General features: G+C 50.3%; 7 protein-coding genes across 7 annotated transcripts; 3 read left to right on the forward strand and 4 right to left on the reverse strand.

Annotated features, from left to right (window-relative positions):
* Positions 1 to 206: 206 nt before the first annotated feature.
* T310_4097 (Xenobiotic-transporting ATPase) lies at positions 207 to 4,352 on the reverse strand (the record flags this gene model as incomplete). Its single annotated transcript, XM_013473091.1, has 4 exons — positions 207 to 564; positions 625 to 1,064; positions 1,184 to 3,919; positions 3,972 to 4,352. The coding sequence occupies 4 exons, from the start codon at positions 4,350 to 4,352 to the stop codon at positions 207 to 209; spliced, it is 3,915 nt and encodes a 1,304-aa protein (XP_013328545.1).
* Positions 4,353 to 5,396: 1,044 nt separating this feature from the next.
* Positions 5,397 to 6,006, forward strand: T310_4098 (uncharacterized protein; the record flags this gene model as incomplete). The annotated part of the gene is made up of 3 exons (XM_013473092.1): positions 5,397 to 5,530; positions 5,657 to 5,815; positions 5,943 to 6,006. 3 exons carry the CDS (start codon positions 5,397 to 5,399, stop codon positions 6,004 to 6,006), a joined length of 357 nt encoding a protein of 118 aa, XP_013328546.1.
* Positions 6,007 to 7,910: 1,904 nt separating this feature from the next.
* Positions 7,911 to 9,173, reverse strand: T310_4099 (E3 ubiquitin ligase complex SCF subunit sconC; the record flags this gene model as incomplete). The annotated part of the gene is made up of 5 exons (XM_013473093.1): positions 7,911 to 7,988; positions 8,289 to 8,648; positions 8,704 to 8,871; positions 8,955 to 9,040; positions 9,116 to 9,173. The coding sequence occupies 5 exons, from the start codon at positions 9,171 to 9,173 to the stop codon at positions 7,911 to 7,913; spliced, it is 750 nt and encodes a 249-aa protein (XP_013328547.1).
* A 2,531-nt stretch (positions 9,174 to 11,704) lies between these two features.
* Positions 11,705 to 13,591, forward strand: T310_4100 (Alpha 1,2-mannosyltransferase Smp3; the record flags this gene model as incomplete). The annotated part of the gene is made up of 3 exons (XM_013473094.1): positions 11,705 to 11,813; positions 11,939 to 12,507; positions 12,551 to 13,591. 3 exons carry the CDS (start codon positions 11,705 to 11,707, stop codon positions 13,589 to 13,591), a joined length of 1,719 nt encoding a protein of 572 aa, XP_013328548.1.
* A 1,080-nt stretch (positions 13,592 to 14,671) lies between these two features.
* T310_4101 (Nucleotide excision repair protein RAD23) lies at positions 14,672 to 16,208 on the reverse strand (the record flags this gene model as incomplete). Its single annotated transcript, XM_013473095.1, has 7 exons — positions 14,672 to 14,794; positions 14,856 to 15,329; positions 15,388 to 15,732; positions 15,787 to 15,866; positions 15,929 to 16,001; positions 16,080 to 16,127; positions 16,191 to 16,208. 7 exons carry the CDS (start codon positions 16,206 to 16,208, stop codon positions 14,672 to 14,674), a joined length of 1,161 nt encoding a protein of 386 aa, XP_013328549.1.
* A 2,950-nt stretch (positions 16,209 to 19,158) lies between these two features.
* T310_4102 (uncharacterized protein) lies at positions 19,159 to 21,477 on the forward strand (the record flags this gene model as incomplete). Its single annotated transcript, XM_013473096.1, has 4 exons — positions 19,159 to 19,459; positions 19,522 to 20,498; positions 20,561 to 20,665; positions 20,725 to 21,477. 4 exons carry the CDS (start codon positions 19,159 to 19,161, stop codon positions 21,475 to 21,477), a joined length of 2,136 nt encoding a protein of 711 aa, XP_013328550.1.
* A 1,153-nt stretch (positions 21,478 to 22,630) lies between these two features.
* T310_4103 (Eukaryotic translation initiation factor 6) lies at positions 22,631 to 23,724 on the reverse strand (the record flags this gene model as incomplete). Its single annotated transcript, XM_013473097.1, has 5 exons — positions 22,631 to 22,991; positions 23,070 to 23,109; positions 23,180 to 23,331; positions 23,373 to 23,459; positions 23,690 to 23,724. The coding sequence occupies 5 exons, from the start codon at positions 23,722 to 23,724 to the stop codon at positions 22,631 to 22,633; spliced, it is 675 nt and encodes a 224-aa protein (XP_013328551.1).
* Positions 23,725 to 23,997: the final 273 nt, after the last annotated feature.

Consider the following 23,997-nt stretch of genomic DNA (forward strand, 5'->3'; position numbering starts at 1 on the left):
AGATATGTACAAGAAGGGTAAATAGCACACCAAGAAAAGAAGAAAACCGGGTACAAAAAATATCTATTATATAAACAAAACCAGTGGAGATATTATGACGAGGTTAGGAGATGAGATGCATAAATATCTCGGAGGGAATATGGGGTTGGGAGGAGGGGGGCTGGTATATATATATAAATAGCACAATATAGACAGAGGTAAGCCGTCTAGTGAGTCTTTCCGAGACTCTGCAGGTTCACCAATTCGTAATAGCGGCCTTTGTTCCGGATAAGCTCGCTGTGTGTTCCACTCTCGACGATCCGGCCTTGGTCGAACACGTAGATGATGTCGGCGTTCTGGATAGTGCTGAGACGGTGAGCCACCGCAATGGTCGTGCGTCCTCGCGCAGCGGCGTCCAGGGCAGCCTGCACCACCTTCTCTGATTCCGAGTCAAGCGCCGACGTGGCTTCGTCGAGAAGTAAAATTTTGGGATCCCGAAGGAGAGCGCGGGCAATGGCCACACGTTGTTTTTGTCCGCCGGACAACATCCCTCCCTTGCTGCCAACTACGGTATCGAAGCCCTCCCTATGCACATGTCAGCATTCAAGCAGCACTACTTGGAAGCTCGACCTGGGTATGACTTACGGAAGTGACATGATGAAATCATAGATGTTGGCATCTTTGCACGCTTTGATAATAGCCTCTTCGGGCACGTCTTCCTGATTGCTCCCCAGGAGGATATTCTCCCTGATGGTGCCCTGGTACAGCGTAGGTTCCTGGCTGACGAGGGCCAAGAAGCTCCGGTAAGAGTTGACATTCAACCGCGAGATGTCCTTTCCGTCCACGTAGACACCGCCCGAAAGAGGGTCGTAGAATCGCTCCAGGAGGGCAATCGTGGTACTCTTCCCGCATCCGCTGGCACCGACGAGGGCCACGTACTGTCCCGGCTTGACTGTCAGATTCAGGCCGCGGAGGACTGGTTGCTCCGGACGAGTTGGATATCTGAAGTGGACATCCCGGAATTCAATAGTTCCCTCCACATTGTCAACCTGCTCTCCGTCTGGAGACCAGACATCTATCGGTGGCTTGCGATCAAACAGTTCTTAAATTCGGCCGCTGCATTCTTCGCCTTGCCCATATCGGGAGCGAAAGAGAAAACAGTCCCTGCAGACTGCGCTCCAAAGATGACTTCACTGAAACAAACAAAGAATTGAAACATAGAATATTCATGATGCCCAAGCAAAGTTCCACCGTACCAGAAGCCAAGAGCCATGCAGAAGAAGGAAAGACCCTGGGAAGCAGCATACAGAAGAGACGATTTTATGACTGATATCAGACTAGCCCTCGCCTGCTTTTGGAGTTGAGCGCGGTAGGCCGCCAAGACATCCTCCTCCCGAGTCAGGGACGCAACAGTGCGGATGGCCGAAGTAGCCTCGCAGGCATAGCTAGCGGACGATTCGTATGCCTTCTTAGCTCTTGCCTGGAATTGGGCCAGCATCCAAAACCGGTAGAAGCCACAGGCAAGGAGCACTGGAACCACCGAGATACAAACAAGAGCGAGTTTCCATCCAATGGCAAGAGCCACCACCAAAGCAGCAGTGAGAGTGGTTGAAACCATCAGGATTGTTCCCAAAGTCACTCCGCTGATGCCGGACAGATGTTTTGTCTCGGTCGAGAGGAAGGAGGTCAGAGCGCCAGTGCTATTCTCTTCCTTGTCGAAGAAAGAGATGTCTTGACGCAGCATGGCCCGGAAGGCCTGGCTCCTTGCTCGACGGATGAGCTTTTCCGAGCTGAACGCAAAGGCTGCGCCCTGGGTGCCGTAGAGGAAAAACTGGGCGATTCCAAGGACCAGGAACATGAGTGACCAAAAGTTGGCGTCATGTCTCAGCTTTGCGAACATGCTAGGAGGCAGAGCAAGGGTGGTAATAGCTTTGGAGAATAAAACGGCCTGCGTTGGCTGACCACCACCTGCCAACATCGAGAACACCAGACCAATAAGCATGATCACAGTCTCAGGTCGATTGAACGAGGCAATGAACTTAATCAAAGTCCACAGGGAATAGTGTCGGTCGGTCTCAGGACCCTTCTTGGAGAGAACGACACTGGAAAGCGATTTCTTCGTGTTAGTCCGTTCAAGTGCTTCCGATGACTTCCCATCCACTGCGCCATCGCTCTTCGCAGTCGTGGCTCGAACGACTGGGTCTTCGGGAAGATCGGATTCTGCTTCATTTTCTTCCTCAACTTGCACAGCTTGGGCATCTTTCGCTTCATTGATGCGCTGCGCCTCGACTAGCTTGAAGTAAGCACCGTTGCTATCCAGCAATTCATCATGTGTTCCTTGCTCCGCGACCTTTCCGCCAACCAGAACAACAATATTGTGCGCATTTTTGATGGTCGACAGCCGATGGGCGATGACGATGGTTGTCCGGCCCTCCGCGGCTTTGTCAAGAGCGGCCTGGACGACACCTTCAGATTTGGTATCCAACGCGGACGTGGCTTCATCGAGTAGGAGAATTTTGGGATCGCTCACGACGGCACGAGCAATAGCAATACGTTGTTTCTGACCACCAGACAGCAAGAAGCCTCGTTCCCCGACATTAGTCTCATACCCTTCAGGCAATGCTGTGATGAAGTCGTGGGCATTGGCCATTTTGGCTGCGTCCTCAATCCGCTGCCGAATCTTGTCCTCGGGCTCATTCTCGAACCGCGAGCCGATCAGACCGAATTTGATGTTCTCATAAATGGTGGTCGCGAACAGAATGGGCTCTTGACTGACAAGCGAGATCTGTTGTCGCAGCCACCGGAGATTCAGCGTCTGGATGTCGTGGCCATCCAGGAGAACCGTGCCTTTGACTGGATTGTAGAAACGCTCCACCAACCCGATGATGGTGCTTTTTCCCGATCCGGACGGACCGACCAAAGCGGTGGTCTTTCCAGCGGGGATGAACAGGCTCACATCGTCCATGACAGCTACCTCTGGACGTGACGGATAGATGTGCTTGACGTTTCGCAGTTCGATGGTGCCCTCGACATGCTCCAGAGTCTCACCGTCATTGGACGACGGATCCAGAGGAGAAGTACGATCGATTGTGCTGTAAATCTTCGCCGCCGCCGCAACAGCGCTGGCAAAGGCCTGGCCATGTGGCGACACATTTCCCAAACTGAATGAGCCGATGAGGATCGACATCAAAATCGTCAAGACCTGACCCACGTTGACTTCTCCGTCGACAAGGAACCGAGAGCCCATCCAGAATCCGAGGCCGTAGTTGAGGTACATGATTCCAAACATAGCGCCCACCATGAATGCAAGAATGATCTGCAATTTCATTCCCCATTTCTCTGCCTCTTTCAAGTAACGCTCATATCGCTGAGCGAGCCTTTCCTGGGTTCCAAATGCTGTCGCCGTCCTGATCGAGCTGAGGACCTCTTCTGCTACACTTCCACCAACACCGTAGCTTTCGAGTGACTGCTTGTTAAATCTGACGATAAATCTCGAACCCCCACCCATGACCAAGACCAGGCAAACAATGGTAGAAGTGCAAATGAGGGCGAGCTTCCAATATTTGACGTAGGCAATGACGAAGGCTGTGATGAAAGTCGCCATTGCCGTCAATGTGAGTCCAACCTTTTCGGAGATACCATCTTGGATGAGATTTGTGTCGGCAGTGATGCGGGTGGTAATTTCGCCGGCACCGAGGTTGTCGAAGTAGGCGATATTCTGCCTCAAGATGGCCTCAAGGTACCGTTCACGGATCTTTTGCGTGACATGCTCGCCCGTGTAGATAAAACCCACCGTGGAAATGTAGACGGTACCAAATTCAGCGATTCCGATATAGACAAAATAAAGAACGTACTTGGTGAGTTGATGATAGAATTCGTCATACGACATGGTATTGAGGAAGATCCCTTGAAACGCAGTAGTCAACTGGCCGAAAAGAATCTGCGCATGGACGTCAGCGATGTAAGATTTTATCAGCGATGTCAAGACTTACTGTGAACAACGGCAAGGCAGCACCACCAGCGATGGCGCAGATGGCGCTGATGAAGATGATGAGCCAGTCCCATGCGTCTGCATATCGATAGAGACCGAAGAAGTTCACTTTGACCGGGGGAGAGTCGAGCTGTGTCTTCAATATTTGCTTCTCTTCCTCAGGAAGATGCGCAAAGGCTGCGTCCTGGTCAGGGGCATCCTGCTGGGTCGCAGGCTGTTTCTCTTTTGGACCTCCGGACGTGGCCGTCGAGCCTGAGATGGAGATGTGGTCACGATGCTTCTCTGGTTCAGCGGCAGGGGCTGTAGAAGTGTCCTGTTCCGCCGGGGCAGTCTCTTCCAACGGCTCCTTGGCAGGCGGAACTCCGCCGCTGGGAGCATCCATGGCGGTGGTTTTGCAGCCAGAGACGAGTACCAGCAGCGGCCGTTGTCAACCTCGCAGACAGTGAGCTTCACGGTCCCGAAGGCGAAGAAACAGCCATGCAGAAGATAAGCGGCAGGTCAAGATCTTCCAATGCTCTTGATAGGGTCACGCGCTCTGGGAACTCCAGGAAAGAGGGTTCTGCAAGCCAACTGCCTACACAGGAAGATTGCCACACAGGCGACGAACAAGATGCAGGGAGAATGATGGTGATGGCTGAAACAGCGTAGGGAAGTAGATGCACGCCTCTTATTGAAATCTCACGCTGATCTAGATCTCGGCAGTTCATACTTCATAGCTGCCTGCAGCACGGTCCCCGCTCCACTGCAGTCCACGATGACATACGTATGGAGGCGCTAGTTACGGCCAGTCTAAGGCAATTAGTAGGTCGGCTAGTAGGGGGCTGACAGCTGGTAAACTTTGATACTGAATTGGGTGAGTGTTGAGAAGGGATACGCAAATTCTGACTGGCTGATACTTTGGAAGTGGTCCGGATCTCGTTGCTGCCGAGCATTTTATGCACTGAATTAATTTCTCTCCGCTGGCAGTTACGTTTTAAGTAAGCCCGACATTGACATTCCACTCTTTTCTATGGAAACGAGATTGCCCTAGCATTTAACGACGCATTTCGAATCGTTCAATCGAGGCGATAAGGACGTAGTTCTGACGACGTGCGTTGCTAACTGAATACGAGCTGCAGAGTATGGATTCCTTGTTTCACAGTCGTTACCGGAACCAAGTCATCACTGCTACGAGGCTAGCGGGAAGGTTCTTACTCCTTTCGCTTAGTAGTGCGTTTCTGCCGTTTCGTGGCGCAGTCGGGCTCCCGATTTGTCTCATTCTCCGTGGCCGATGGCTGCAAGAAGCACTCCGTACTGCTTTGCTGCCTGGGGGGATCGAAGACGGAGCACATCTGCACGGAGTACGCCGTACGGAGGAGCGTTATGGCGTCCCCACAGGAGGTATTATTACTAGATTATTACGGCACTTCAGCACATCGGCAGGAACATGGCCCGTGTCCCGGCCGCCGAAGAAATGGAACACTCCGATTGGCACGGACGGTTTGAATATACTCCGTGCTCCGTGGTTTCTCTTGTCATCCAGCAAAAAGCAGAAAAAAAAAGCATTGCATTCGCAGTGCTGTATGTAGACTCAATACTCTTGACAATTAAATCATCGAAAATGCATCCTCTAGGTCTACCTGAGTAAGGAGATATCATGCATGTCGAATGGATATGATGTGCAATGATCTATAGGAAATAATGCAGACTAGTAAGCAAGGAAGTTGATGGCGCCGTGTGGAGGTCTGTCACTCATCATGGTGGAAGCCTATCAAAATCGATTAAACTATCAGTACTGTTCCTTTTTGCAAGATGGCTATTGGGTGAACTGTCATCTCGGCAGTTAAAAAGTCATCTTGACTCACTGTGAGTCATGACAAGTCACGCGATCCAATAAAGAAACGTGTAATTCCTCTTAAGGCTCCCTACATACAATTTGTCAGCGAGCGTCATAATACTCTGTAGTTGCCAAGATCTTATCTGTGCTTCCCAGGTTGCAGCAGCCAGGAATCGAGCAGCATTTTGATGTCCATATCAAGCGCAAAGTATACTCCTGAGTACGTAATTATCTACGGAGTAATTAAATGCTCTACCTGCTTTTGTTGAGTTTGGTCATCTAGCATTTAGATGGCTAGTCATATCCATTAATATTATCCGTGTAACAGCGAAACATGACAGCATCCATTAAAGTATAAATTCGAAAAGCTTTAGGATTTTCTCCTCACTGGATTATTCTGAACCTGCAAAAGGCACGAGTTCTCCGGTAAGGTTGATGGTCAAGTAGATGGAACTCAGGCTAAACTGCTATTGAATTGATGAACTCTTCAAAGACATGAACTGGAATCGATTAATATCGACTCAACAGATTTATCTGCGCAATAGCATTCAGGTTCAACTGGATACTTCAGTTTTCATAGTTGAAGTTGCGACAGCCTTCCTGATTCAGATGCGGAGCTAGCCAGCAGTCACATGACTCCGGGTCAAGCGAAACGCTAAGCCCTACCCACACAAAAATCACCACCCGCAAAGCGTGGACTTTAGTCGACGACACTCGATAACACCACCGCTGTCAGTCCGTATCACCGAGCTCGCCATCACGATAAGCCTTCAAGATGCCGGTAAGTAATTTTCTCATGGTTTCAAGTCGCCAGATATTTCGGTGGAAATTTTGTTGGTACGGCGTTTATATGCGCACCGCTGATGAAGAACATCATCACTGACGTATCTCGTTTTTGAACAGAGCCACAAGTCCTTCCGCACCAAGCAGAAGCTTGCCAAAGCTCAGAAGCAGAACCGTCCTATCCCTCAGTGGATTCGTCTCAGGACTGGTAACACCATCAGGTAAAGCATTCCTCTGACGCATCGATCCGATCCCGAGGCCCTGTTGATGGAAATTGGCACGGGCGATGTTGCAATGGAACAAGACGGCCTTGACGGACTGGAATATGCTGACGATGCGCTTTTTCTCGCGAAAATGCAGATACAACGCCAAGAGGAGGCACTGGCGCAAGACTCGTCTCGGCCTGTAAATTCGACAGCACACTCTTCTCTCTACCGGCTTCTTCGTCTTTTCCGATGGATTAATTAATTCGCTTTTTTTATCCTTTCTCCGTGTGGTACCGACCGACCCTCTCATGGCCATTGATGCTTTTATGATCCGATGAGCTTCCTGTTTCCCACCGGCTGTCGCTATCTCCTTGACAATTTCTCGTCTTGAATCGAATTAGATCTACATTGCCCCAAATTTCAACTGACCGCTCTACGAATCTTCGTTTTGCCGAAATTTACGAGGGCATGGGGATACTTCTACGATGTACGAATTGGTTTGATTTAATGACGAAGGATAGCACGCGGTTACGGGGGATGGAGGAAGCGTCAATAAAAAAAGGAAAAGGAAATCGGTTAAAGGGGGTGGATGCTCCTAAAACGAATCTCGATATTTATCATTAGGTCGTGGGTTATGAATCAAAAAGACATGGATGACTATTATGTACGCGCGGAAAAGGACTTTCATCATAGGAGATTTCGCTCGAAATCTGTCACGGAAAACAAAAAAAAGACAAAGAAAAAAGAAGGAAAAAGAAATTCCCTTAATTAAGCCTGTGGAGAAGAAAAAGAAGCGGAGGAGCAGAGCAGAGAGAAGAAAAGCTGTCGAATTGAACGTCGATTCTTGTCTTGCATTAAATTAAATGTCATGTCCCTTTTCTTTAATAGAAAAATTTCCTTTTTGTGGTATTTTTCCTTTTTTTTATTTCTTTGATATCATTTCCTAAAACGAAGCTACCTGCGTATATTAACACAGCGGGTGGGATAGGTGGGATAGGTGAAAATGGAATTAACGAAGTTGGACGTTTGAAAGATAGATACTCTAAGATTCTCTCATTGAATGGAGCTTTTTTTGGAAGAAAGAAGGAAAAAAAGAGAAAGAAATAAATCCTACACCTACCTAAAAATATGAAAATTATACGATCTTCTCGATAGACTCAGCTAGTTCTTCTACAGGAAGGCTACCGCTACGCCAATTGCCTTCCAAAGATACCTACCTATCGTAGCATATCCTCCCTCCAGACCCTTTTTTTTTTTACTTTTACTGGATTTCTTTGATATTTCGGATGTAGAAAAAGCCCATCAGCAATTTTACATCTATTTCAGAAGGAACCCACTGTCTGAAATCGGACGCAAGTTGCACCCTTTTTAGCGAAAGGAACAAAGAAACAAGCCGCACCCTTAAAGAAATGGTTGATATGATAAGTGGATGGAAGTATGCACCAAATAAACGCCATCAAGTGGGGAAACACATCCGAAAGAAAAGACAGAGACGTGCAAAGCTCCCAGGTACCATGTCATCAACACATCGTATGCCTTTAGCCTTTCGTTCTTGGCCACCGTCCAGCACCCGAAGCCTCAGGTGCATGAGGCACAAGGTAGCCAAGCGCAGGGAAAGGGACAGATCGTCGATCACATTAGCGGCTAGATAGCGAGAGAAGTTAGTATGTAAGACGTAGGGAAAAAGACAAGTGCAAACGTACTCTTCAGCCCACTCGTTCTCGCGACGGATCTGGTCCTCCTCCTCCGGAGTGAAGTCATTCTGAATGTTGAAAGTCTTGCGAATTTCCTCCGGAGACTTGCCCTTGATCATGTTGGCGACCGTCTTGCAGCCAACATCAAGCAGAGCCTTGATATCGAGGTAGTTGGCAGCCTGAGGATTGTCAGTCTGGAAACTCAACGAAGCGCAGAGTGGTTCGACTACGTACCAGGATGATCTCAAAAAGCATCTCCTGGTCCACCTGCATGAACTTCTGGTCCCACTCATCAATATCGGTAGTCTTGCGGCGAGAATCGTCATCGTCGCCCGTGCTTGGGGGGTCATTCTTGTGGTGAGTGCACCATTCGATGACCTTCTTCAGAACGGCCTCGTTAACCTGTCAAATACAGAGGCTGTAAGTCATTTACTGCCAAATAGTGGAAAACAACGCTTGTGGGAAGATCACGCTGCAGTACTAACATTTGGAAGTGGGACCGGCTCATCAGTTGTGCCCAGGTCCTCCAGCATGTTCTTGATCAAGACGGAGCGCTCAGCAACTTCACGCTCTATACTAGAGGTCAGCATTGATGTCATGCACAAGACAAGTCAGTCCAATAAAACCTCCACGACAGAGCACCTACCCACTGTAATTTCGACCCCGTCGGAGCTTTGGAGAGTGATGGTATTGGCAGAAGCCATTTTGGGAGTAGATGAGGTGCCTCAAGAGAAACAAGTTCTTTTGTATGAAGAGATCTACCTGTCCTCTGCGAAATGCAGTGTTAGTAGTTCAGCTCCTTCAGACAAGGCTGTGTTGGGTTTGGCGAACAAACTTTGCAGAGGAGGCAGGAACAGAGACAAGAAGCGAGCGGAGGATGAGGATTTCTATGTCCCAGAGGGCGACGGTGAACAAAGACCCAAAAGCGCTGACAGGTGCCTAGTAAGGCGTGAATAAAGCGGAGTGCAAAGTGTGAGTCGTAGTGACGGCGATGACCGCGCCAGTGACTGCGGTCCGGGGACAAAGCCAGAAGCCCCGCGCGACCGCCCAAGCAACAGCCCCGGCCCCAAGCGCCTCGACCCTTAGGCAGGCAAAGACCTTACTGTAAATAGCTGGCTGGCAGCATTTTAGGGATCTCTCTTACAAGATATTTTAATAACCTTGGAACCTCCCGGGGCCAGAATCTGAAAGCTACCTCGGTTCTCACTGCCGCTATCGCCCATTTGCTCATTTGAGTGATTTGCCACAGAGCTTATCCGATTCTAAATTGCTGTCGACAACCAGCTGGCAGAGCTATGTCGCATCTGGTTGATGTCTGCGCTGTAGGATTCGCCATTCGTAGACCACTTTGGCTCATTTGCAAAATTGGCCTGAGCCACTGTTGTGGAGTGTACCAGAGCCGTATGAAGCATACGAGTTAGACTGCAATGCCGGCATTTCTTTGCTATTCAAATGGAGCTCACGGCATTCAACCATTGGAAGTCACTTTCAAGAAGAGATTGTTCGAGTCTGAACAGTCAGTCATATTTCTTGTCGTTATCCACAGCCAGACCTGTGTCGTGAAAGTGGCGATCCAACAGAACCAGGAGTGTAGTCATTCACTTCTAAAATAGAGCGCTTTATAGCACCATGGTCGCGGTCCCAGAAAATATTACGAGCCAGATAGTGAGCTGGAGGATTTTTCCTGAGGACGAGTATCCTCCTAATGCTATACTCCTAGAATACATCCCAAATATCGAGATGATCCCTTTACACAACTTTACAACCGAAAAGGCAGACGGGTTTATCGAAGGCATTCGAGAAATTCACAAAGCAGGCGTTCGACATGGTCATCTTGATCTGGATTGATTTCGACAGGGCTCAAACGTGCGACAATGATCGGTTGACCGAGAGATAAAAAAGAATCCATTGAGAGCGAAGTAAGAATTGTGCTCCAATTCGAGGACTTGATGGTGAGGAAGCCGATTTTCAAGCACGCCCTATGTTCGAGAGATCTTCGATTGCTAATTTCACGGACAGTCGTCAACCATGCTACCCATATATTGCTCCTAGTCTACATGAGGAGACAGCTGCAAAGACCCGACTTGAGAACGGAGTTACGGACGACATATGTCATTTGCTTAGTCGGTTGTTTATCAGGCTGGATGCTTCGGTAGTTCCTGGTGTATTCATGACATCGAGGTTACCGAGAATCTGACTTGGAGATAGTTCCGAGGGATATTGAATTCCAGGCTATATTCAGTATGTAGCAGTAGAAGCATGGTCCATTGTAGGGATCAGGCATGGGTTTTGTCCTAACCGATGTGGCCAGGGATAGTTCGGCACCAAATAGTTTCCAGAAGTTCGAGAAACACCCCCACTCGCCGCTCAGAATACTCCGTAGCGTTGGTACGGAGTAAGGCAGTCGAAAGCTGACGACGATCTTGGCTCTGTGGATATGCAGTTCGTACGCTCGAGTATGCCATCATTCATTCATTGAACAACTCAGGATCCATTTGCAAATCACAGAAGCTAATTGTCCTTGATGTAACTCCAACTGCCTCCTGTCATGTCACTCTTCCTTGAAAGAACGGGTGGGTCTGCGTGATGCGTATCTAGACGATTGCTAAAGTCTTAGTCAAAGCAGTACCAAGGTCAGCAAAATAAGATGCTAGATAGGATGGGAGGTATATCGTAGGTGGTAGATGAATAAAACACCCAAGATACCTAAGGAGGAGATAAACGTCTCGAGTCTCCATACTTCGTACGGCAAGTGTTGTCCTTTCGGCCCCAGGAGAAGGCACTGTTGGCAGTAGCAACTCCAAGGGTTTTCTCCCAGCGCACGGATCTGAACGGATATTAAGCATGTCGCCATTGCTTCGTAGTTCCACCCAAGGGGGCTGATGTGCAGTAGTAATTATCGGGCAGCCCGGCACAAGGGAGCCGAGCAACAGGGTGGACCCTTAGCCGCGACGTCATGGCCATAGGGAGCAAACAACGCCGTGCTTTCTTACTGACGCGTCCTGACTCCTGAGCAGTCGCGCCTGATTAGGCAGTCTGCGCTAACGAACTTATCGTCGAGTGCCTCCCGCAGCACAGCGTTCGCTGCGTTATATACCCCGAGATAACCTCCTGTGGCTGATCCCATCGCCATGTCCCCAGTGTCCCTGGCCCTGGGTCTCTTGCGAGTATCCCCCGCAGCCGCTGCAGCATGTGCCTGTTGACCTCTCCGTGCTGCGCGCCAACAATCTAAGCCATGTGGAGACGAGCCTACCTGGTTCTCCTGCTGGTTCGGATCTATTTCGCCCTCTCCCCAAGTTATCTCCATCCCGATGAGCACTTTCAGGGTCCTGAGGTATTTGCAGGTACGTGCGAAACCCGGGCGCTCGATGCGACCGCGGCTGTTCCCCCAGGTGGTGCTTGCGCGGCGAAACTTGCGTGCCATCACGGCCTCCTTCCTCTCCAACGTGCAGCTGATGCGGCGTTCCAGGGCGCATATACTCCTATCCATCGCAGTTGACGTGGGAATTCACTTCGGAGCATCCCATCCGCAGCGTCTTCCCATTATGGCCCGTCTACGGTTTGCCGATGGGCCTCATGAGCTGGTTTTACAATGAGACGGGAATTGGAAGTCCTTCTGCAGACCTGGTTTACTATGCCCTGCGCGGGGGCATGTTTGTGCTGAGCTTTGTGCTCGAGGACTGGGCGATCTACGAGCTGGTGTCGACGCCGCGGTATCGGGTGCAGACGGTGGTGTTGGTAGCCTCGTCCTACGTCACATGGACATATCAGACGCACACCTTCTCCAACTCGTTGGAGACGCTCCTGGTGGCCTGGGGACTAGTGTTGATCCAGCGCATTATTGCCAACAAGGTTCGCACCGGGAAAGAAACAGCTTACGCTGAGGCGACACCCGCTGATATCTGTGCAGAAGCGCTCCGCCTTTTTCTCATGTGTTCTGCTGTCCCTCGTCGCAGTCATTGGCGTTTTCAATCGTATAACATTCCCTGCTTTTCTCTTGGTGCCGGGCCTGCAATTGCTGCCGCATTTTGCTCGCAAGTAAGGGTCTAAGTGGTTGTTTGATCTGCTTTCCAACTGACAGTCGGGCTCCAGGCCACTCGCCCTTGTTGGTTTTGTCGGATTCGGATCGCTCTTCACATTGATTGCTATCCTTACAGACACCGCCTTCTATCGTTCCACTTCATTCTCCCTCCTCGATGCGATCCGTCATCCTGTAATAACCCCTCTCAACAACCTCGTCTACAACTCTAATACCTCCAATCTGGCCGTTCATGGCCTCCATCATCGCTATCAACATTTCCTGGTGAATCTGCCACAGCTGCTGGGCCCTGCGTTCGTGATCCTCATACTATCGCTATTTACTCGGTCGGGGATCTCTCGTTTGAGCAACAAGCGTGCGGTCTCTGCCATCTCCGGCACAATGATCCTGTCAATCTTTCCCCACCAAGAGCCTCGTTTCTTGATCCCGTGCGTGCCTCTGCTGCTGACCTGCATTCGACCGCTCAGGTCACGACCTTTCCTGGCGGCATGGGTTGTTTTCAATGCCGCCTTGGGATTTCTCATGGGCATCTATCACCAGGGCGGGGTTGTCCCCACTCAACTGGAGATACCAGCCATTGTGTCGGCGAGCTTGGCCACCAAACAAGATGGCCAGTTAGCGGGGCCGGCATTAGGAGGGACTGCAACGGTTTTCTGGTGGAAGACCTATTCGCCGCCGCTCTGGTTGCTTGGCGACAATAGCAGCTTCCCTGTGGAGGTCAAGACCCGCGATCTGATGGGGATTCCTGGGATGGAAATGATTCAAGAGCTCGATACTGCCGTTCCAGAATGCCCAGCAAGCAGCAAAGCTGGCTCCAAGCCCGTGGCATCCGATGATTCTCTGGGCAACAACTCGGTTTTCCTCGTGGCGCCTCGGTCTGCCACTTTCCTAGACGACTATACTGGACTGTCATCGTCTCCCGTTGACCCTCCCCTTCGTTTGCGTGAGCTCTGGACCTACAGAAAGCATTTAAACCTCGACGACCTCGATTTCGGCGACGATGGCATCCTCCCGACCCTGAAACGGGTTATCGGGAGGCGAGGCTTGACCGTATGGGCCGTGGACCGAGTTGACTGCGAGTAATACATACGACTCGAGTCATTTACTCCAGTTACGTTTTCCTTCTTCTTTACCTTTTTTTACCCCCTTTTTATTTTTGGATACCTACTTTATTTTTCTTTATTTTTCCCCTTGGGACCGGTTCGAGCATGGTGGGATGGACTAGGTGGCAGGTTAACAGCGTCATGCATAGGCATCTACACGGTTGGTTGGACGGTAGGATAGGATTGTTTCGTACAACAACAAAAAGGTGATGATGTACTGTACAACAGGTACATCTATAAATACATACATACGTAGATACGTATGTAGTAGATAGGTGGTGTCATTTACGTCAGGAGAAATATATACATAAGGGCATCTGCTATGAATATCAATCATATTCATTATCAATACCTTCTTCTCATCCACCTTAAACTCCAAAAGAACAAAAAAAAAGAAGGAAAGGAACGGAATGGACTCATTTAGTTAGTGGTTCTTGTATCACACGGACCTGTCGTGTGATTACTTGTTCGGAGTTCCTCGTGACTACGTCAGGATGAACAACATCACAGACCAGGAAAAGTGATATCTACCTACCCACCTAACCAGGGGCCTGAATTGGTGGTCACCTTTTACAATTTATCCTTGTGGGGATTATTCAAGTATTACCGAGGTACAAGTCTACGACGTTGATGGCTAACGGGAGACATACGGCAAGAATCATACAGCTGGACGACGGACTTGTTGCAGGTAAACCATCAAAAAGTCCTCATATTGCCCAGATAACCTTAAGTACACAATGTAACAGCAAGCCAGGGGAGTTTCACCATGGGGAAATGTGCATCTGAAGTATTGGGAAAAGAGACTGCCAGTCGCATGTCGGGGATGGCAAGGGCAGGGGTAGAAAAGTGCAGAGTCTTGGAAGACAGGAGAGCCTAGGGTAAGAGGACAGGGTAGATATGGAAAAGGGGTTTGTCACTTAGACAGCGACCTGGCTCAGGAAGAAACAGGACAACTTGCTGAGATGGGAAACACAAGACACACGCTGGGGAAATCCATCGCAAGAAAAAGCATTAGAATAGATTTGAGGGACGGAGACTATCGTAATCGAGGGGAAACAATTTATTGTTGCTCGTCACCTTCGTCGGGCTGCTCGAACAAGAAGTTGGCGGCGAGCTCTTCGTTCTTATCACAGGCAAAGTAGGCCTGGATGACAGAATCTCGGGAGAAACCAAGACGGCAGAGCTGAAAGGCGGTTAGTTCCTAAATCAGACACAACGGGCTTGCTCGCGGCAGAATAACATACCCGTTCGATAGCATCCCGCTCCTCCTCCGTAACGCTGATGGCCTGGGTGCCAGGGGGCAGCTGAGTCTCATCGTCAATGTCCTCCGCCAGCAGCTGGAGGAACTGTTCCTGATTTTGTCCGATGAGTTGGGCTAGTTGAGGGTTGCCAGCTCCCACTTGTTGCAGGATGGGCTCCAGCATCTGAGGCTGCTGCTGCACGAGCTGACGCAACTGCTGGAAGTGCGGGTTATTTCGCAGAAAGTCCAGGTTTCCGAGCGATCCAGCTTCACCTCCCGCGCCAGCTCCACGAGCTCCACGACCAGCAGCACCACCTTGAGCAGCACCTGCCTGCGCAGCAGCTTCGAACAGATTCACAGGCTCATCTCCACCGGCGGCCGGCGCAGTCGTACCAGCTGGGGGGTTGGCTGCCTGAGCAGCACCGGCGGCTGCGGCCTGAGCCTGCTGCTGTTCCCGCTGGATGTGTTCCGGAATCCCCTAAACGAAGTCAGATCGTGGTTTATTTTTATGCGGTGCAGATATCAGGATCACTCACGTTCAAAAGGTACTCGATAGCACGGTCAGGGTTGAAGTAAGCGGCTCTCATAGCTCGCTCAATGTCACTCCTGGCAAATCCCATCGCCTCCATCTGCGAAATAACGCCCTCGCTCTGAGGGCCCATCAGCAGGGCGGAGGGGTCATTGAAGGCAGAAGCGGCAGAGGTCTCGGCAGTCGTAGTTGAAGTTGTAGGGCCAGCTGGAGAAGGAGTCGTAGGTGCCGCGGGGCCCGCAGCGGTAACGGAAGGAGCAGGAGCTGCTGGCGTTTGTGCTGCAGCAGCCCTCTCCGGCGTGGATGGTGCTTGTGAGGGCGCTGCGGCGGAGGTGGCTGGAGCAGTCTTGGGCTGAGGGGGGTTAATACAAGGCTACCCAAGGTGGGAACATCATGCACGACCTACCTTAGAAACCATGCAGACTATGAAGCCCTTCTCTTCGATGTTGTATGACTCGATGGTGTTGGCATCTTGCAGGATTTTGCCTGGATGGCGAATGAATGATTAGCCATCAAAGGCCCACGCGACAGGAGTCTCTGCGACGCACCTGAATAGATGAGCTTCTGTTGAGCGACATCCCATCCCTTCTCTTTCGCGATCTTCTCTTTTAGCTGGCCAACCTGGAGAGAGCGACTAGGTTAACCCCGCACGGTCCAGGACGGCAAACAACCCGTCAGCAATACAAGAGGGGCACATACAGTCTCTGATGGCTCAGCCTCGATGACGAATTTCTGCTGCTTAAGATCCTGGATGAGAAAGTGTTAGTCTGAGGATTTCTCGTCAGGTTCGGGCTGGTTGGATGGGCATACTTTGAAAGTGAGCTTCATCTTTACGCCACTTGGGTAAAAGAGGCGGCGGACAAGAAGCGAGGCAAGAGTGGATGAGATTCCAGTCGAGGAGGGTGTGACGGCGATGAAGAAGGTAACAGACGGTCCGAAGTCGAAGAAAGAGGCCCGGAGAGACGCAGGAGAGATGGGGGACAAGAGCCTGGGAAATGAAGGAGATGACGATGATGATGAGATCCGCGCAAGGCGGTCGCTGCCTTCCAGTTTGATCCCCTCGCTAACGTCACCCTAGGCCACTTTCATCCTGGCGCCACAGCCTTAAGGTTGGCCGCCCAGCACCCAATCAGAGCGGGCGGCCGATGGGCCCGATATAGCAGACTTGGTATCGACAACAACTGCCAGGCACTCGTCCTCTTCCTGGACAGCTTCCACTCGCAAGGAGCCTGCTGTATACACCAGTGTCTGCTCCGCAAGCATAGTACGTCGTATAGATAGTCTGTATTATGCAGTAGTCCCATCAGAGCCATGTTTCTCCACACCTTTTTTTTTTCAACTTTTACATTGGAAGTTCCCTTCCACTAGTCCAGCTAAAGTGGTCGCGTTCCTTCTCTTTTTCCTCTGGTTTTCTTTGTTCTGCGATCTTGCAATTCAAACGCGACTAGATGGGTCCAAGTTTTGAGTGGATGCGGTGGGCCTGGAATCTGTACTAATTAGCCGCGCACAGTTGCGTACATCAGGTACGCTGTATACAAGGCGGGCAGATATGTACAGGGCACTCGTGGTTTTGATGAGAATATTGCAGAAGGATGAAAAATACCTTAGCTATCGACCTCTACTAGGAGAAACGAGCATCGATAGGATGCACAGTGGCTCCCACTGTTGCCCGTGTTTTGCCTCTTATGTATTTTTTTTTCGTACGGCGCGGCAGAATTGGTCGTCTACTGTTTTGTGATTTTCGATGGATATGACTTTAATCCCTAGTATCGAGGAACCTGATTCTTAAAACTTTGCATTCACTGGGCTAAACGAATGCATTGACTCAGGTGAAACGGATATATCGGTGAAATGCCTGAGTGGCATCTCCATTGTATTCAACTAGTGAGAATTACAGTACAGGACACCCGGTTCGGGGACAAGGAAACAGGATCACTCGATGGAAAGAAGTTTTGCAGGGAAACAATATCGCTGAGACCAGCGTATCTACCCAAGAAGAATACTAGTATCACCAAGTAGTCCTCCTCAGATGCCGAGTAATTCGAATACGGAGCTCCGACAGCAAGAATCTGCTGCCAGGCGATTTACAGTTCCTGGCGGTGCTATTATTACGGAGCAGTAACCATCATTCCATCACCTGATCTTACTCAAACACATTGTATAATGATCCTCTTGAACAAAAAGATACCTTACAGAGGGCGTTTGACCTCTTGGCAAGTCTTTTTCCTGAGGTCAATTGCTCGAACAATAATCCGTTTCAGCACTGACTCAGGCGTCTCCTGCGATCGCTAGGGTGGATTCCCTTGCGTACATTACATGGATTCCAGGACAGGAATCTCCCTGGCACCAGCCATCATCACCGCCCAATTGCCTCTCGATCCCATTGACGGCGGTATTAAACTACGAATAGAAGAGATTGTGAGCGTTGTTCTCTTGGTTCTGCATTGGAACCGCGTATCCGGGTGTGTACCAAACAAATCATTAATTACCAGCGTTACCCGCCACCCGACAAATCCTGCATCCGCCAAGTACCGTAATCTATTTTGGACTAATACTAACTAACCTTGAATTATTTACTTTGCAACTCCCGGCCAACTGCTTAGAATTTTGGTCGAAGACGCTGTACTCTGTCGGAGACTGAATTCTTTTTTTCATTACTTTTATTACTTGCCCTCCCTGTGCCTTGTCCCTGTTGCAGATGGCGATTGGCGCGACCAGGCCCGAAGCATCGTGATCCAATACGTGTTCCGGCTTTTGCGCCAACTAGGCGATCGCAACCTCCGGATCAGGGAAGGGAGAGCCGCCGTTCGACGATCTACTACTTGGCGACTTCTGCTTATTCTTACTTTGTCCATCCATTATTTCACTATTGTTGTCTCGTAGTCCAAACATCGCTCCTCCCCCGTTTTCTCTTCTTCGCTAGACAATCTGGCCCTCGTACTGTTTCCGCCGGATGTCTCCCTTTGGGGGAGCCAGCTGGTAAGTTGTTTCCTTTTCTTTTTCTGCTTTTTTGATTTTCTTGTCTCCTCTCTCCATTGGTAGTATTTGATCCTTTCGTAGCGTATCCTTTCTGTCCTCTTTGCGTGTGGTCCATACGCCTTTAATTCTATTATTCCTCTTTCTAGTTTCTATTTCTCCGTTCCTTTGTTTTCTCTACATGGCCCTGCCAATCCATGCGCAAACTCACGTGTGTAATTCACTGTCTCGTGTCACTGTTTCCTTCACCTCCACATCTAGATCTGCTCTATTTCCCACGCAATTTGCCTGTCACCCTCTCTTACCAGTGAACTTCAAGTGAGTGAAGGTGATCTCTTCACACCATTCACCAGCCTCCACATGTGACTCTTATTATTCACTTCTTCCTTGTCACCCCCAGTCACATATTCACTGTTGTGGTTTCCTATACTTATATTAGCCCGTCCCCTGCAAAGTCAAATCTCTCTCTCTCTTCCAACTACAAACCTCATCCACAACCTGTCGATCTGACAATCTTCTCTTCTCATTGATAACGTCTCAAATTGCCATTCTCCCTTGAGCAATATTCAAATCTCATCCCCTTCATAACTTCAACTCCAAATCCTCTCTTCAGATCACCTCACTCTTGAAATCTTCATCACTCTCCAGTTCTCCTGCTCCGTCTCTCTCGTCCTGAGATCTTCCTACTTTCCTACTGTTGAGATCTACTCCCCTCAAATTCTCATCGACATACTCATCCGTCCTTTGGACTTCATCACTTCGAACAACCAACCTGACTAATCTTACCGCCAAGAAGATATCCATGGCTGGAACTAAGCGGAAGAACGAGGCCTCCCAGGGGTCAGCCGACTCTGCTCCTGCTAGAGATGGCCGCACGCGTGCTGCTCGCGCCAGAGCCAACAACAATGCCCGTGGTCGTGGAGCGTCATCGGCTACCTCGAATATCACCTCTGATGAGAACAATGTTCCAGTTCAGAACGACGTCCCTGCCGAGAACGATGCGCCAGCTGAGGATGATACTGCTTCCGCTGAAGCCCCTTCAGGATCCCGCACCAAACGAAGAAAATCCTTGGAGTCGAGGAGACACCTCGACCTACCAGACAGTCGGCCAGGATCAAAGCTCGAGCCAACTCTACATCTTCCATTGAAACTTCCATCTCTCAAGATCTCATTCGCAACTCTTCTCTTGAACAATCGCCATCAGACGTTCCCACCAACGGCAAGACCAAGAAGAAGGCTACTGCAAAACTTGCCGATTCCAATTCTCAGAGTAGCAACGACACTGCGAATATGAAGTCTCAGTCTCCTGACGACGAGACGTTGCTTAAACAACAAAATGATACCGAAATTGCTGATCTTGACGAAAAGAATAATACCAAGGCGCTCCGTGGCAGAAAGCGCCAGAATGAACAAATCGAAGATGAAAAACCTGATGATCTTGCGAACCCGGAGAGCACCCCGAGCAAGAAACTGAAGCTCGAAGATGACGAATTCGATCACACATTGCAGAAACCGTTACAGAACGGAACTGAGGATGGTCCTAACTCATTGACCGCCGAGCCGCAACCTGGAGCTCCTGAAGGAGAAGTTGACGAGACTCAAGCCACTGAAGAAGCCGATGCATCTCCGACCCGGGATGATAACGCATCTCCTGTCAGCGCTAGAGGACGCGGACGGGGTCGAGGCGGGCGTGGTCGAGGTGGCCGAGGCCGGGGTCGCGGCGCAGCACGCGGTGGTTCATCCGCACGTGGTGGCCGAGGTCGAGGGCGTGGTGGGCGTGGCGGAGGACGAAATGGAAAACGGGTAGATGATGATTCCGACTTCGAGTTCGACCGCTCTCCTTCTCCCAGTCCGGCGACACAGAAGCTCCAGGAACGTCAGAAGGAGCTGAAGCAGGCTTTCAAGAGACTGTCAGCTGCCCAGCGGCTTGCTCTCAGTGTCCTGGCATCTCACTCCCAGCAACGGCTGGCCAGGGACAAGAAGGCCCACATGAAGGCCCCCGAGTACGAAGAAGTCCAGAAGGCACTCGACGCGGCCTTGCGCAAACGACAAGAGATTCTCCGCCGCGAATACGAGCTCAAAGTCCAGGAGGCAAACATCATATTCGAGGCCGAGAAAGAGATCATCGAACGACGGTTCCGGGTGAGTGACTTGTTTCTCCCTTCTCTTTGTCTTTGTTTGCTAATCGGATATGACTCGTGCAGGCATCGGCCGAACACATACAGGAGGAACACTTCCGCGCCGCTCAAGGAGAATACATGGCGTTCGTGGAGGGCATCCAGCACGCCGAGGACGACGAGCACACAGAGGTAAGGATTAGACCCTTTACGATCTTACCAAATTCAGCGGCTAACAAAATTGTATTTAGCCGGAAGACAACAACCGGTCGGAGCCCGGGTCCGTCGACTCGGGGTATAGGTATCTATACCTCGACGAGCCCAAGTTCAAGCGAGGATTCAACTCCTCCTTCGTCCGGGACCCCGCAGGAGCCGCCGCGTACGAGCGCGCCACGACGGGCTGGGAGGACTTCGTCCAACGAGCCAAAATGAAGGAGATCAGCCAGGAGGAGGCCCAGCCTTCGGGCCCGAACCCCCTCCTGATGCTGATGGAGGCGGCGGAGGGGGTGGAGGCGGCTGGTGCACCATCATCAACTCCCGACAAAGCACCAGCTCGCTCAGACGCGCTGCCGACGGCGTTGCTCGCTCTGGCGGACGCCGTCGAGCAGCGTGGTCCGCTGCCCACCCCCTCTCGCCCGGGGACCCATCGAGCCATCTTGCCCCAACCCACCCAGCCTCAACCAAGCCAGCCTCAGCCGCAGATGGCTCATGGGATCCCCGAACCTCCCTCCTTCCTCCTCCCACGCCCGTCGTCCGTACCGCGGCGGTTCCTGCCAGCACAACCCCAACCCGGACCCGGGCTCCCGGACCCGTTCGGTGCCCCTGGCGGCGGCCCTCCGCAACTCCCTCCGCCGCCAGGGGTCACTATTTCCCGGCCTGGCTTCCTGTCGGGGCCCCAGCCTGGGGTTCAACACCACCAGGCGGGGCCCCAGCAGTACTACTATCCCCCGCTGCCGCCCCCTCCGCAGGGCCCCTCCCCTCCTAACCATCCACGGCCGTATTGAGGGCCTGCGGAGGGGTGCGGGAAAGTTTCTTATGTTGTTTCTTTTGTCTTTTTGTAGTGTTGATACGCTGGGATTTGGAGATACCTATTGCTCTGGCGTTTCCCCTGTTATCGATCAGTGTGGTGTACTTGTCACAAGGGCAGTCAAACCCCCTACTGGAGGATTTGTTTCAGACATTCACACACAAGGGCGTTGGGGGCTGGTTTACTATGTGTTCTCTTCTTTTCCCCCCGCAGCCTTTTTTTTGTGAGGCAGTGAGACTTGGGCCAGTTGTTTATTTGTTTTCTCTATATCCTGTACACGTGTTGTTTCTCTCAGGGTAAGCTCAGGCTTAGGATTTGGTTGGCGTTATTTTTTTCCCGTTTTCTCTCCGATGTACGTGTTGTTTCACCATAAAGCTGGTATTGCTGTTGCTGCTGCTGCTGCTCGTTTGAAGCCTGCAAGCTTGGACAGGTGGATTGTATTTTTTGTTTCTTTTATGTTATGAGGGATCCATCGTTTGTCTTTTACTTTACCTTCTCTCGCCATGTAATGTAATGTGGTGTATGTATGTACATATGTATCAAACGAAGCATGTCCTTCCTGTACAGTACATTAAATCAAATTCTGAGAGAACAAGAGTCTACGTAGCTTATCAAACGCTTGCTTTCTGTGCCATTGCTGTATATATGCAGTATACGTATACGTAATGTATGTACGAATCATCATAATCAGTGTTTTTCTTTCTTTCTTCCTTTCTTTCTTTCATACTGTACTAAATCAGTCAGTTATGTCTTCTTGTCCTTTCATCTCATTTCATTCCTCAGTGTATGTCACCACCCCTCACCCTCTCTCTTCCCTTCTCTTTCTCTCTATGTCACATAAAGAATTATGTTTTTCCACCCCACCCCATCGTTGGAACACAAACAATGCGACCAGAAACGGAGCAAGAAAAAGATGATTTCCATCCAAATGACGCATTGCCAACGGCTAATTTACCCATGGTCAAGGAAGAAAAAAAACAAGGAGAAATAAAAAATATGGTACGAGAAGGCAAGTAACTCGGCCATTAACCAGGGAAAAAAAAGGGGGACGGCCGAGAGAGAAATTTTGTGGCGATAATAATAATAGTAGTAGTAGAATAGTAGTAGTAGGGATAAACATCTTTTTATATTTAATAGAAACTCTCCACAATACTCTCTTTGTTGACATTTCCCATCCCAAGACCCTTGGCACCCATTTCACCAAGGCGGAAGACACTCTCCACGACACTCAGCTCGGTGGCAGTCGTGTCGAGACCGGTAACGGCCAGCCAGTCATTGACGACCATCCCAGCACCCACGACAGGGCTGCCGCGGTTGACACTGCCAGCAACAAGGGGCACTTGTAGCAAGGATGAAAGTTCATCCTGGTCGCGAATGGATGTTTTCGGGTGAACGATGCCTCCTTGGTTGGAGAGAGCCATATACGAGCCTGTGAGAACGTTGTCGGCAATGGTTTGGCGGAAGACTTCGACCCCCAGTACATCGGCAATTCTATATGGTTGGAACACGAGTCAGCCATACAAACATCATCCGATAGTAATGTCTCATAGAAACAAGACGCCAACGCACATCTCTTCCGTTTCCCGTTCAAGATCGGGATGTATGAGCGCTACATGGTCATTACAGCAAATCACATTCCCCAATGCCGAAAGACGCTCTTCTATTCGTTGTATCTTTACCGAGTCTGGGAGAGAATTTCGCAAGTGTTGCAATTCTTGGTCTGTAGTCGAGGTTGGCACGAGGAGACCCTTGCGGTTGCTGTATATCAAGTTCAATTGCGGTTAGCCGTATGTATCCCCCTGCCTCAAAAAAAAAAAGAGTGATGCAATTCCTGTTTTCGTTTTTTTTTACTGATCCAATGCATTCACATACCCAGCGGTTAACCGACCAACAATGCGGGTACCAGCGATCGTTGCATGGCAAATCGGAATGACGTCTTGTAATTCCGCCTCGAAAACACTACACGAGAAAGAAAGAGACCGCATCTCAGTATTTCGTCCACTTCTAAATCCAGTCGCATGAAAAAATACCTGTAGAAGTTCTCCGACCCGCCGATGGCGACAAGAGCATACGAATTTGTGAGGGTCGCAAAGACGCCGACTCTGAAGTAAAAAAAATCCAATGTCAGCTAAGATCCTTAGGACAAGGAAAGGGAAAACATATGGTATTCAGAGGCTGAAAACACTCACTCGTTGGAGTTCTCAAACTGCGCACGAACCGCCATGATCAAGAGCTATCTTTCAAAAAAAAATTCGACGACGGATATTGCCACGGGTAGACGTAATGAGTAGCAGGGGAAAGACGTTCAACGTCTCCCTGAGAAAGCCAACAGAAGAGAGAGACTCCAGGAAATAGAGGAAATTCGAGTCGTTGGCAACGATTCTTTTGTGCGATGAGAGAAAGAGGTCGAGGTCAAATTCGGATCGATCAGTAGTGAGGGGAAATGCGGAAAGCACACGCGAGCCTTCCAACGGGGCGCAGGAGAGCTCAACAACCG

This window comes from Rasamsonia emersonii, assembly GCF_000968595.1.
Source record: "Rasamsonia emersonii CBS 393.64 chromosome Unknown ctg1118621760094, whole genome shotgun sequence".
In the NCBI taxonomy this organism is placed as follows: domain Eukaryota; kingdom Fungi; phylum Ascomycota; class Eurotiomycetes; order Eurotiales; family Trichocomaceae; genus Rasamsonia; species Rasamsonia emersonii.